The sequence below is a fragment of the Octopus bimaculoides genome, chromosome 30 (genome assembly GCF_046866305.1).
Source record: "Octopus bimaculoides isolate indiv1 chromosome 30, ASM4686630v1, whole genome shotgun sequence".
Taxonomy (NCBI): Eukaryota; Metazoa; Mollusca; class Cephalopoda; order Octopoda; family Octopodidae; genus Octopus; species Octopus bimaculoides.
Genome location: NC_142957.1, coordinates 12,098,312 through 12,113,311, shown reverse-complemented (window position 1 = coordinate 12,113,311; position 15,000 = coordinate 12,098,312). Strand labels below are relative to the sequence as shown.

General features: G+C 36.7%; 2 protein-coding genes across 2 annotated transcripts in view; one reads left to right on the top strand and one right to left on the bottom strand.

The window, feature by feature from the left end:
• Positions 1-15,000, top strand: part of LOC106883628 (thioredoxin-related transmembrane protein 1) — a 310,837-nt gene that overhangs the window by 107,961 nt on the left and 187,876 nt on the right. The window lies entirely within an intron of this gene.
• Positions 1-15,000, bottom strand: part of LOC106882237 (uncharacterized) — an 18,197-nt gene that overhangs the window by 2,255 nt on the left and 942 nt on the right. The window contains exons 2-3 of the mRNA XM_089345980.1: positions 1,112-1,537; positions 1-229 (exon numbers count right to left, since the gene is read on the bottom strand). The exon at positions 1-229 is cut by the window's left edge and continues 2,255 nt beyond it. Of these exons, the coding sequence (XP_089202106.1) occupies positions 1-229; positions 1,112-1,537 (655 nt within the window). The remainder of the gene's footprint in view (positions 230-1,111; positions 1,538-15,000) is intronic.

Genomic DNA, 15,000 nt, shown 5'->3' with positions numbered 1-15,000 from the left:
GTTCAGGGCGTTTAACAAACATGACGATCTCCTTGAATACAGGTTTGCAGCGTTCGTTGTCTTTGCAGACGGCTCTTTCGAAGACCCGCGGGAAGCGGTTATCGTCGACGTGCCGAACCCAATCCCATTGGCATTCGGCGAACCTATTCGCTTCGTCTTCACCGGTTGGTTCCAAGCCATCATCTTTTGCTTTCTTGTTGAAGAATAACAAAACATCTCTTGAGAATTTCTGCAAATCGAAAAAAGAAAAAAAGAAAATTAATTGTTTGCAACAAAAACAACAATTTCAAATACCACCAAGAACAACAACAACAACAACAACAACAATGATAATGATGATAGCAACAACAACAAACAGGATCATGTTGGATAAGATAATTCTTGTTAGGATGGTCATCACTGGAATGTCTTTGGTCATGGGTCTGCTGGATCAGGACTGCATTAGCGCTAAACAACAACGACAACGAGGGGAACCTTAGATAATGTAGCCGTAGATACACGATGTTTAAATCAAAGAGGATTCATAAGAGCTGGAACATCGTTGGTCATAGGTCTGGTGGATCAAGACTGGCCCAGGGTTAAAAGCATTACCGACAACAGCTAAAACGATTTTTGTTCATATGTTTTGCTTTTTTTTATCATACCCAATGCTTCGTGGAGGCGCAATGGCCCAGTGGTTAGGGCAGCGGACTCGCGGTCATAGGATCGCCGTTTCGAATCCCAGATCGAGCGTTGTGAGGGTTTATTGAGCGAAAACACCTAAAAGCTCCACGAGGCTCCGGCAGGGGTTGGTGGTGGCGAACCCTGCTGTACTCTTTCATCACAACTTTCTCTCACTCTGACTTCCTGTTTCTGTCTGTTGTACCTGTAATTCAAAGGGTCAGCCTTGTCACACTCTGTGTCACGCTGAATATCCCCCCCCCCCCCGAGAACTACGTTAAGGGTACACGTGTCTGCGGAGCGCTCAGCCACTTGCACGTTAATTTCACGAGCAGGCTGTTCCGTTGATCGGATCAACTGGAACCCTCGTCGTCGTAACCGACGGAGTGCCAGCCAACCAATGTATAAACAAAAATCAAAAAAAAAAAAAAAAGAACAACCGAATACTTACAACTATTTTCCCTTCTTTTTGTCTTTCGTCTGCGCTCCGTTTTTTAACACAAGCCGTCTGTATAGGGTTTACTTCAACATCGTAGGAGCAAATGTTCTTCTCACAGTTCTTCTTGAACAGCATATGCACATTTTTGGTCGATTGGTCGCACTCATCCTGCGAACTTCTATTAAAATCACACTGGACGTGGTAAACGACTTTCGGGTACCGCGCCTCGTTATAAGACCGCCGCACGATGGTCTTGCACGTGGTGTTGGACACCGGCTTCGATTCGCTGGCGTCCACGAGCGAGTCGTTCGTCACGAACACGGCACTCCGTGCCCGAGGAGCTTTGAACGAAGCGATGAACAGGTGGCCTACAATGGTGACGGATTCCCCTCCCCGGACGTTACAACAGCACGTGATCACGGCAATCCACAGGAGCAACTGCAACGAGAAGAAGAAAATGATAAATACAAAATCTAACTCTGTGTGTATGTGTGTGTGTGTTTGTCCTTTTATATATTTATACATACACACGCTAATACATGACTTATAATCCCCAATCTTGTTTATACAACGACTGGGGTATAATTAGCCGGTATACAGCCCTTACTCGGTATTACCTGTGTCTGTGGGTTTGGTTAAATCCAATACTCTCCTTAACCTTATATATATATATATATATATATATATATATATATATATATATATATATATATATATATATATATATATATAATATAATATGTGACAATTATTCGGTTGCCATAATAAGACTCCAAGTTTCGGATGTCCGGGCGGAAAACTGCTCCGGCATCTCGTCGGTTATCGAGGCAATCAAAAAAAAAATGCTTCCCTGCTGATGTGAATCTTTCTACGAAAATCAAGGAGAAAAGGGTATAACTACGGATAACAGCTTTGAAGACTTCAGCTTCTATACCCAGATTACAAATTCACATTCATACCATTGGTACACTCGGTTTTGTTAGTAAACATATAAGTGACAAACTCGAAAAGCTCGGATTTGCAGTAAAAAAGAATTCGTATAACTAACTCGCAGATTACAAATATAGTCTGTAAGAGGAACAATAAAGAAATGCAAAACTTTTCTTATTTTCAAAATGTGAATTTGTTTTCAAAGATGGCGCTTTGTATCTTTGTGAAGAACCCGCTTCGTCATTACAGGAAGACTTCAAATAATTAAAAATAGGAGAAAAACATACATACATACACACATATATACATACATACACACATATATACATACATGCATACATACACACATATATACATACACACATATATACATGGCTGCTGTCAGCTTGTAGAAAATTATCACCATCACTCACAAATTATTTTATTCTAGATCAGTGTGTCTCCACCAGGGCCCACATGACCTGTGGGGGTCCACATGACCTTTTGGGGGTCAATTTAAGATTTTGTTAAAATTCAAGTGCAATAAATTAGCTGTACTTCTACAAGGCATAAATTATTTTAACAATTTTTCATATACAATTCTTAATAGTATTTAATAACAAAGATAGGATTTTTTTGAACATCGAATATCCGTTAGGGTCCAGTAATGTACAATAGGAAACAGAGGGGCTCCATTCATAAAACATGTTTGAAAACAACTGGCTGTGAGCAATACCGTGCTGAAATTTGAAGCCTGTAACAACCCCGATAACACTGCAAAGTCAAGCAGTACAGAAAGAAACGCTTCTGTATTATTTGGTTTCTCAACAGGTCGGGTGTTATGTCAGAAGGTTTTTTTTCATGAGAGAAAGAGAGGTCGAAACCAAGGGTTGCCAACTTTTCTCACATGAGGACCTTTTTGACTGCTATTTTATTTTGGTGACCACCGACTAAGCCTTTCCATGCTTAAAAACTAGTTTTCTATAAACGTCTTTCATAATTCTTATTTTGTTTTTCATACATTCCCTTGTGTAGGCTGAACTATGGAAAATGTTAGAGAAAGAAACCCAGCTGTTTCTTGCAATACATATCAATACATACATCTAAAGCCAAATATTTTCAGGGAGCCTTAAAATGCTATTGTAGATCACCAATTCACGATTTTGTTACGTGGCCCCCTCCCCAAAAAATTTGATTGGGACTCTCAGGGGCCATAATGGATCCCAGTTGAGAACCACTAGTCTAAACAAAGAATAGGGGTCTCTCTCACTACCATTCTGTTAGATAGACGTTGATTTCTCGTTAACATCCATGCGTGGTGTCAGTGTGAGAAACAAAAAAGAATGAATTCGCTCTTGGCTAACATTTTCCTCTGATCACCAGATGTTTACAAGAAAGCAACAGTATTTTTCAGAGACCAACAATTAAAAAAAAAAAAAAAAGACGAGAGCGCTTCCTGTTTCCTGCTTCAAGCATTTTTCGAATGTATACGAATGGCCTTGGGATTTTTCCATTTGTACTATAATACATATATATATATATATATATATATATATATATATATATATATATATATATATATATATATATATATATATATATATATATATATATATATATATATATACATACATACATACATATACATATATATATGTATGTGTATATGTGTGTGTGTGTGTATGTGCGTGTATGTATCTATGTATGTATGTTTGTATCCAAAGTAATTGTTTTGTTTACTTCTTGCGACAATGTAAGCTTCGTGGAGGAAACTAAGGACTGAAGATTAGCGCAGCTGTCTTGTACTCGTTTCTGCATACGTCATGAGCTTCAGCTTGTTATGAACCAATTGTAGTCTATATTCCACATGTTCAACCTTTTATATGCATGTATGTTACAGACAAAAATGTAAATTTCGGTCGAGGTGTAGCTGAGAAAACAAACATACTTTGGAAGCGTCGAATGTGTTGGTTTACAGTCGAAAGACGCCTGTTGTTATTTCTTGTTGTTTGTATTCGTAATTGTGTACCATGTTCTCTGTTTTTTTTTGTTTGTTTGTTGATTTGTTTATTTTGTCTTTGTTGCCGTACACATTCGCTAGCTTTCTTACAAACGGGTCTAATGCTCTTAGCTTAGCTTAGACTTTTTTGGGAGGCGACCAGATCGAACCATCTCATGTGTAACTGTCCGAAATTGTCGTGACTTCTGGGACTTGACTGATGAAAGAAAGCCAAGAATGACCCGTCCTTTGTATCGTCTACCTGTCCGAACGTTTTAATGCCCTCTATTGCGTTTTTGCTCCATTTATATATATATATATCTGTGTGTGTGTACAGGGTGACCCAAAAGTAGGTTTACAGTTATTCAACTATCTCTTTCGCATTCATATATTAACAGTTTAGATCTTAATTATAAAAAAAAATATGAAACTATTATTCCATGCTAATTTAGTTAATCGTCAGATTTTTTCTGCTCTTAAAAGGATTTTACCCTTTATATATGTAGTTCAGGATTTACATGTTGAAAAAATATATCTTTCGACTTGTTCAGAAATTGAAATGTCTTGAAAGAAATTTTAAGTGACTACGTTTATAAATGTAAACTTACTTTTGGGACATATATATATATATATATATATATATATATATATATATATATATATATATATATATATATATATATATAGATAGATAGATAGATAGATAGATAGATAGATATACATGCACAAAGTCTGACGAACGTCTCTTTAAATAGGGCGTTTAAAAATATGTATAGTTTGTCTCTTTCACACGCACACACACACACACACACACACGTCCACGACATAGCAAGAGACGCGCGGGTACGTCTTAGTTACGAAGCAGTCTTCTCATAAAAGCACAGCCCCGGGGGTGGGCGTCACGTCACATCACCGTCAAAACTCTTGTGATCATGTGACCTTGATGAAATGCGCATTCGCTCGTAAATTCTTCGTGTGAAGTTTCTGGTGGAAAAGGGAGAGATCGTGACATGTGACAGGCGGCGGGTGGATAGAGGGTGACAGGTAGAAGAACACTCAAGTGTCTAGTAAGGGAAAAAAAACGAACGTTTTCTTCAGCGGACGCCCTCTGCATATGGAGCACATAGTTAAGTGCAGTTTATTTTTGTACTTAAGCTGGCGAATCGGGAATATTTCTTTCGATTTTTGATTAGTAGTGAGTACATTTGGGGAGGTGTTCATGTGTGTGTGTGTTAGGGATGAATTGGCTGCTATTTCTAGCTAACTAAGACGATCACATTGAAGCACGTTTGCTGGGTGATTATACACACATATATACATACACAGGCACATGTGTGTTTATGTATATATATATATATATATATATATATATATATATATATATATATATATATATATATATATATATATATTTATATATATATATATATATATATATATATATATATATATATATATATATATATATATATATATATATATATATATATATATATGCAGATAACTGTGTATGTATGTACGTGCACACACATACACACATATATGTAAAAATACACATATATGGATGTATGTATGTATATACGTATATGTATTAATATGTATGTATGTATACAAGTATGCATGCATGTTTATATGTGTGTATATATGTAAGTATATATTTATATATGCACGTATGGTTGTGTGTATGTGTGGGTATATAAAACCAATTAGAGTGATAGATGTATACAGGTGTTGTGTCGTGATTGTGAACGTAGTCAAAAGAGCGGCAGGTGTAAATTGAAAATCCACGGTTGGTTGGGCATGGTTGGGTTTCAAAGTATGCGGTGAGATGACGAACAGCTCACTTATATATATCTATATCTATGCAATTACATACAAACATGTGTGTGTCTGTGTGTGTGTATATATATATATATATATATATATATATATATATATATATATATATATATATATATATATATATATATATACCACTCATGTCTAGAAACTAAGGTTGGGGGTAAACAAGGGCATGCTCCCCGTAGAAAATCCAGCTCCCAAAAAGCCTCATGATAGCAAAGGAGAATGAACACAAGCCAGCCCAATGGTTGGGCTGGGCTACACCTGACTACCCCGGTTGCTATGGCATTGAGGTAGATCTGCACTCTCCCCCTCATTAACGGAGACAAAATCCGAATAGATAGATAGATAGATAGATAGATAGATAGATAGATAGATAGATAGATAGAAAGATAGATAGAAAGATAGATAGATAGATAGATAGATAGATAGATAGATAGATAGATAGATAGATAGATAGATATACATATATGTACACACATATATATTTAAATATATACACTCACACACACACACATGCACATACCTATGTCTATTGGCGTTTTCATGTTTTTGAAGTTTTGCAAAAGAAAGAAAAACTTGAATGTGTCAAGTAGCTCGCTGTCCCGTTGAAAGCAGGAGCGGCTCATTGATAAATATTTGTATTATAGTAGTGTGGCGGTGGAAGGGGTGAACGGGTGGGCGTTCTTTGCTTCGGTCGGTTGACCTATTCTAAAAATAGCATCTGGATCCAACGTCAACACTTTACACTAAACTACCGTTTTATTAAGAGTAAAAATGAAAAGACGAATGGTGTATTGCAAAATGTCATCGCTGGTGTGTTTGCGTATGTGTGCGTGCATGTGTGTGCTTGTGTGTGTTTATAAATATATATGTGTGTGTGTGTGTGTGTGTGTGTGTAATAGGTGCAGGCGTGGCTGTGTGGTAAGAAGCTTGCTTTCCAACAACATGGTTCCGGATTCAGTCCCACTGCGTGGCACATCGACCATTTTCTACTTGGGCTAGGCTTCAAAATAAAATGATAAGTCCTAGGGTTTATTTGTTCGGCTAAAGACCCTTCAAGCCGGTGTTCCAGCGTGGTCGCAGTCAAATGACTGCAACAAATAAAAGATTACAAGAATGTATGTATGTATGTATGTATGTATGTATGAGTGTGCGTGTGTGTGTGTGTGTGTGTGCGCGCGTGCATGTGTGTGTATATTTGAGTGGTGAATAGATGTTTATGAATGTAGTCAGTCTGATGAAGGCGGTCTAATTGAAACTGCGAAGTTACTTTCAAAATGTTCCTTGTAAAAAGAAAGTATTCTCGCACACACACACACACACACACACATTCACACACACACGTGCATCCGCATATTTATGCATAGGTATATTTATATTTTCGAGTGTGTATGTGTACAGGTATTTTAATGTACGTATGTTTGTATAATATATATATATATATATATATATATATATATATATATATATATATATATATATATACATGCATACATGCATACATACATACATATATTAGTGTGTGGTGGTGGGAGATGGGATGGTCTCTAATGGAACCCTTTTAACGATAGGAGTGCTAGCTAGTTCAGCAGCTGAATTGATCGTAACAATAACAACATCAATAGCGACAACAACAACAACAACAACAAGGATCAAGACTAGGAATAACAACAACAACAACAACAACGACGGCAACATTTTTCCACGACTGCGACATCAGTTCCAAACCTACATCATGACCATCGTAACTATTCCTCATCAATTTACCAACACCAAATCATCGTCATCGTCATCATCATCATCATCATCATCATCATCATCATCATCATCATCATCTGTGTTGTTATCATCGACGTCATTGTCACAAACGCCATCGTCGTCATTCTCCTCCCCACCACCACCACCACGATCGTCATCATCGTCATCATCGTCTCGTCGCTAATTTCTTCAAATGGAAACAAAAACAAAAAAAAATTAAAACAACAACAAAGTCGATCTTCCACGGTTTCCAGTGGTGAGCATTCAGGGACGGTCACGGTTGGAATGCTTTCGATCATAAGTCGCTAACCTGGGACCAACCAACAATGACACATACACACAACAAAAACAACAACAGTAACGAAATCGGCTCTACCCCCTTACAGCATTATATAGTGCTGTTCATGGTTGAGTATCTCGCAGCTATATTTTCGATGACTGTGAAACACTCCGGTAGAGTTAGCTGTACATCTGGTCAAGTACTCCGCAGACACTTGTACTTTTTAGTGAGCGTGTGTCTTTGAGATACGTCCATGCATAAACACACCATATTTTATACTTGTAAGAAGTTTTGCACATTTTTATTGTTCCACTTAGAGATTGCATTTCTAATGTGCGACACAGTTGGTTGATTACTGTTACTGGTAAACCTAGCTTATCCAGGTTGTCACTTGGGCATTTAATCCTAAGACGAAGCGCACCGAAACTAATAAGAAATAAACGGTAAACGATCACATGATACAGGATGCACCATGCCTCTTTCACTAATGCATTTTCCAGGTGACCCTTTCGTCGCGAACAGTCATAGAGACCGGCTCCGTTCTCCTGTCCTTGACCCAGCGTAAAATCCCAGGCGTAACACCTGCAGGGAGTTAAGAGTTCTAGCAAGCATCTGATTGGCGCTTTATTTTCTCGAAGTGAGGGTAATGTAGGAATTAAAGAAAGGAAATAGAGGCTGTTGTCATAATTGATTTAACACTTCGACAAAGAGCAGACACAACAGAGAAAACACTCAACAAGCAGCAGACACAACAAATGGAAACAGATACATTTAAGTACGTCTCTAAGTCCCTTAAAAGACAATAATGATCTTTAAAATCCGTAGACGTCCGAGATGGTTTTAAGGAGAGGCATATATATATATATATATATATATATATATATATATATATATATATATATATATGCTTGCACTTTCGTTTCTTTGAAGGATTCATCGGGAATGTTTTCGTTTTCTTTTACAGGAAATTCATACCTTCAGTCTATAAGTTAGCTGGAAAAAGGAATCTGGAGTTGAGTTAGTTTTCTTTGATCTTGGAAAGGTGTTTTGGGATTCTAATCTATCTATCTATCTATCTATCTATCTATCTATCTATCTATCTAACAAGAGGATGGAATGAACAGGCTTTAATCACAAATCACAACAATCGTTTCTGTGCATTAGTAACACCTGCTAGATGCTGAGTTCTCAATGTTATGCATTTCATCATACAAATATTATATAAATATGATTCAGCAGTAACTGTGTACTCGCACGTCATCGGGTGAGTGGCTCTCAAAGCACTGCTTTATTTATGATTGCAGAAAAGAACATGGTTCTTGACTTGTATTTCAATTGTTAGATATGTTTCAATTTTCGGCAACGCATGACATCACACTACAGATGCAACCAGCCAGTAGATGTACCCTATAGGCCCAGCATGGTGAGCAAACATGTCGTCAGACTGTTAGACAGGAAATACATATACACATATTGAGAAGTAGGTCACTCACTCGCATTCCAAAGGACCTAGAGCAGCTGAGGCAGCTCATCTGAGAGAAAGCAACTCCATACAATTCCTGTATCCTGACAACCACTGGGCTCGCTCCACTTGTTGCACCAAACCAATACAAATTTACAGGACGAGATAGTGGAAGAGGCTCTGCACAAACTGTACCCACCATAATGGGGTAATTTATTGTGTTTAAAAAGTCAAAGGTGATAAACCTTGACAGAAAATCGGGAGTAATTGACCCTAAGGCAAATACGTACAGTTACTGAACCAACATCGGACTCTCTTGCCGTTCCATAGATACTGTCAATGTATTAACGTGTCATTCCTTCGTGGTATATCCATGAGTGGAGAGGTGGTACGTGAATTTGGGGATCGGCACTTGTTTCTGTCTGGAAACAGCCCAGCTACAGCAAAGGTGGTTAAATTAGTATCTCTGTAATACCGTCTACTACGGTGAAAAAGGCCAACGATAAAAGACAAAGTGAGGGGACAGTGTGGACTTCTGATCAGAGATCGATGTACGTTTGTGAACGAGTACATAACAAGTTAGTTTATAGGAACAGAGGATGTTGCAGTAGTGGTATGACAGACTGAGGAGGGACACAGCGTCGACTGTGGGTTCCAGAGTCTGTAGTTCGTTGGTGAGAGAGACTTTACCTGTCAGGAGTGTGGTGCATAATTAGTTAGCCCATAGGATTAGAAGATGTTGTTATAGCGGAATAACAGACAAGGAGCGGGCACAGTGAAGAGGTGATTTGAAGTTGTGATTTGAAGGAATATTGGCTGTTATTTCTAGCAGATCTACGTACCACATAGACCTATATACTTTCTAGCTTGCTCGATTCTCAAACCATCATTCTATGATCGTCTTGCTAAACAAAAGTACACCGGATAATGTAATCCAAGATAAACTGCTTCAAGAAGAAGAATAAGTCGGGATGGTCACGGTGGGAACTTAGAGTATTGTTAGGTCGGGAATGACCGAGGGTTAAATAACGACAACACATACAAATATGAACCCAAGTAATTATAGTATATGTATATATGTAGGTGGGTATGTGTGTGTGTATGTATATGTGTGTGTGTATATACGCACGTCATATGTAAATATATTACATTATATATGCATACAAAAACTAGTGTTTACACTTTTTCCCACACCTACAACGAAAGGACAAAACTAGTCATCACACGTGTGTGTGTGTATATATATATATATATATATATATATGTATGTATGTATGTGCGATATGCGAGTATATGATGGTGCTGTATATGTAATATGTATGTATATTTACAAATACAGGTGCGTTTATAAATATGCATGTATGTATGTATGTATGTATGTATGAAGGATAGAGAGAAAAATGGAATGAAGAAAGAAAAGAAAGAAGAAAGGCGAGGAAGATAGACAAAATGGAAGGGGTGGGGCTGAGAGCGGTAAGAAAAGATAATGTAAAGATGGAGAGAAAATGGAAGTGAGACAAGCGAACGAATAACGAGTAAGATGAGACATGAGTGTGAATGAGAGGAGGTGAGTGAGAAACAGAAATAGAGAGGGAGAGGGAGAGAGAGAGAGAGAGTGAGAGAAGTAGGTGTATGATGTAACATGACCCTCAGGTTTCACTTCGTATAAGGCCTGCTAGAAATAACTGCTAAACTGCCTTCAGATCATTGAATGAATGGTAAGCAGAGATGGGTAGCTAGATAGATAGATAGATACATGAATAAAAAAAAGGCGTGGCCCCTGCTAGAAATAACAGCTAAATCTCCTACAAATCATCGAATGATAGATAGATAGATACAGGTACTGATAGAGAGATAGAGGAAGAAGGCTTAAGATGTGACAGTACTAAGGGGTTTCAGTTACTATGAGACCTGCTAGAAATAACAGCCAAATTGGCCCCAAATCATTGAATGGCAGAGGCTGACAGTTAGTCAGAAAGTCAGAGGGGCAGACAGGAGCAGACAGAATGACATACGATTAGAGAGAGACAGCGTGAGATCTGCTGGAAATAATAGCTAAATCTCCCTCACGTCAAATAAATGTAATATAGCTTAAAAGACAGACAAAGAATAAAAAAAGAGTGAGAAAGAAAGAGTGAGAGAGGGAGCGAGAAAGAGAGGGAGTGGAGAGAGAGAGAGAGAGAGGAAGTGGAGAGAGAGAGAGAGAGAGAGCGACAAGGAGTGTTTATATACAAGTTAGAATGGTTACAAAGGAAAAATATATATATTTACATGGGTATGTTTACACAGGCATCTTAAATAGATACATTATACATACATGTGTAAATATATACGTCTGTCGACAAATACACACACATATACATACACTGTATATATATTTAAATACAGTGTATATATATATATATATATATATATATATATATATATATATATATATATATATATATATATATATATATTTATATATATATATATATATATATATATACCGGTGGAGGGAAGCAGACAGACACCAGACACTTGTACTAAGCCTTCAGCTGTGTGTATGTGTGTATAATTGTTTAATATACATACATACATACACTCACAAGCTCATATATGCATTCCAGGACTCCAGACAGGCAGCCAGCCGGAACCTTATAAAGTTAGCAGTGTGTGTATATATATATATATACATACATACATACACAGCCGTACTCATACATACCGGGACCCCCGCTGACGAGGTACTGCCAACCAGCCAGATAAGGGCCTTGCGAAATCAGCTGAGTGTGTATATACACATATGTGATATAAATTAATATAAACGCACACGCACGCGCACACAGAAACACATCCACACACATACGGAGTCTCTTGACGGACACACAGACGCACAAACATCCAGCCAGACAAGCAAACACATATTCATCCCGGGGTCCCAGACAGATATATAGACAAAAATAGAGAGAGAGAGAGAGAGAGAAACTTGTATAGTTAGCTCCGTATATATAAACATGCATATATATATATATATATATATATATATATATATATATATATATACACATACACACATTTATGCTAATGTATAAGGTCCCCTGCGATATAGACAACCAGGGACATACTGAGTGAGATGTGTGTGTGTGTGTGTGGCTGTGTGGTAAGTAGCTTGCTTGCCAACCACATGGTTCCGGGTTCAGTCCCACTGCGTGGCACCTTGGGCAAGTGTCTTCTACTATAGCCTCGGGCCGACCAAAGGCCTTGTGAGTGGATTTGGTAGATGGAAACTGAAAGAAGCCTGTCGTATATATGTATATATATATATATATATGTGTGTCTGTGTGTGTGTGAGTGCGTGTGTTTGTGTGTCTATGTTTGTCCTCCCACCATCTCTTGTCAACCGATGGCCAAAAGATTCTGATTAAATAAGCACTTGGCTTACAAAGAATAAGTCCTGGGGTCGATTTGTTCGACTAAAGGCGGTGCTCCAGCATGACCCCAGACGGGTACCCAGACATAAACACACTGCTAGCAGACAGACCCCTGCGTAATCACCTTCCACACACATACATACACACATACATACATACATACATACATACGTACGTACATGCATATATACATACATGCATACGTACATACATACGTACGTACCTGTATATATACATGTAAGTAAATATATGTGTATATGTGTGTGTGTGCGTGTATAGACAAGCATACACACAAAACAGCCACAGTTAGCTAAGTATACGTATACATCCATCCATACATACATACATAAATGCACACATACATGTATATACATACATATACACGCATAACAAGACCCTTGGCAGACGAGCAACGAACCAGCCAACAAACCAGCCAGCCATCCACTTGTACAGTCAGCTGTCCTGTAACTTACATCATATCCCATTCCGTGAGTGGATGGATTAAGAAGGGGGCGCAAGAGAAATAGAGAGAGGGGCGGAGATGGAAGGGGAGGAGACGAAAGAAGAGCAGTTGAAACAGAGAGAGAGAGAGAGAGAGAAAGAGACAGAGAGATGGGGAGATTTGCAATGAATGAATGTTGTTACCGGCTTTTATGACTAAACGTGTAACTGTGTATATATATATATATATATATATATATATATATATATATATGTGTGTGTGTGTGTGTATATGCGTATGTATATATGTATATGCGTATATGTATATGTACACACGTACCCGTACATATATTTGTGTAGTGTAAAGGATGTTATATGATATGTGTATTATACACACACATACACACATATACCCACATGTGGATATATGTGTGTATATATAACTATAAATGTATGTTTATGTATGTGTGCGTGTGTGTGTATATGTGTGTGTGTCTGTATACATCTATAAAGCATATCTTTTGCATCATCTATTTTTTTTCCCAAAATTGTATATGTATCTGTATATACATGCACAACACATACACATAGGTGTATATATGTATGTATATATGTGTATGTATTATATATATATATATACATACATATATATAAATATATATATATATATATATATATATATATATATATATACACTTACGTATATACATACATATGTATATATATACATGCATACATATATATCTACACACATACACAACACATACATGCACACACACACATATATATACACACATACACATACACTCACACATATATATGAATATATATATATATACATATAAATATATATTTATATATATCATACTCACATAGAAAGAAAGAAAGAAAGAAAGAAAGAATAAAAGAAAAAAAAGCAGAGAGAGAAAGAGTGATATATATATATATATATATATATATATATATATATATATATATATATATATATATATATATGGATTTAGATATTAACAGGTAAAAATCCTCAATCTATGAACATTAGTCCGACAAAATGTATTTTGTTTCGCCAATGGCTCAACTCCTGGACTTTACGCTGGATACTTTAGTCTTAAGTCGCCGAAAGTAGCTTTTTTCGGAGTTTGTCAATCGTCGCAACACACACACACACACACACACACACGAATGGGTATAAATACACACGTACATATGTATATATATATATATATATATATATATATATATATATATATATATATATATATATATATATATATATATATATATATATATATATATAAATATATATATGCGTGCACCAGGTTATTTCTTGGAGCTAAACCGTTCCCAAATCGAAGAGTTCTTTACAGTTTTCGTTCTGAGGAAATCCGGAAAAACAAATGGGTATATTTTTTTTTTTTAGATTTCCAATAAATATTTCATTTTCCACTTTTTTTCTTGAGATTCAGTACTCCTTTTCTTGGCATCCAGTACACTCCTTGTTCGCACTCTTCTGCCTTACACTTGAGTGTGTGTATGTATGTATGTATGTATGTATGTATGTATATATACACACACACACATATATGTATATATATATATATATACATACATATACGTACACATAAATATACATACACATACATATACATATATATATATATATATATATATATATATATATATATATATATATATATATATATATATATATGAACACGTACAAGAGATTTTGGCAATCGCAACGGCATGCTAGAGGCAACAGTCAAAATCTCCTCTAACTTTAACATCTTTAAA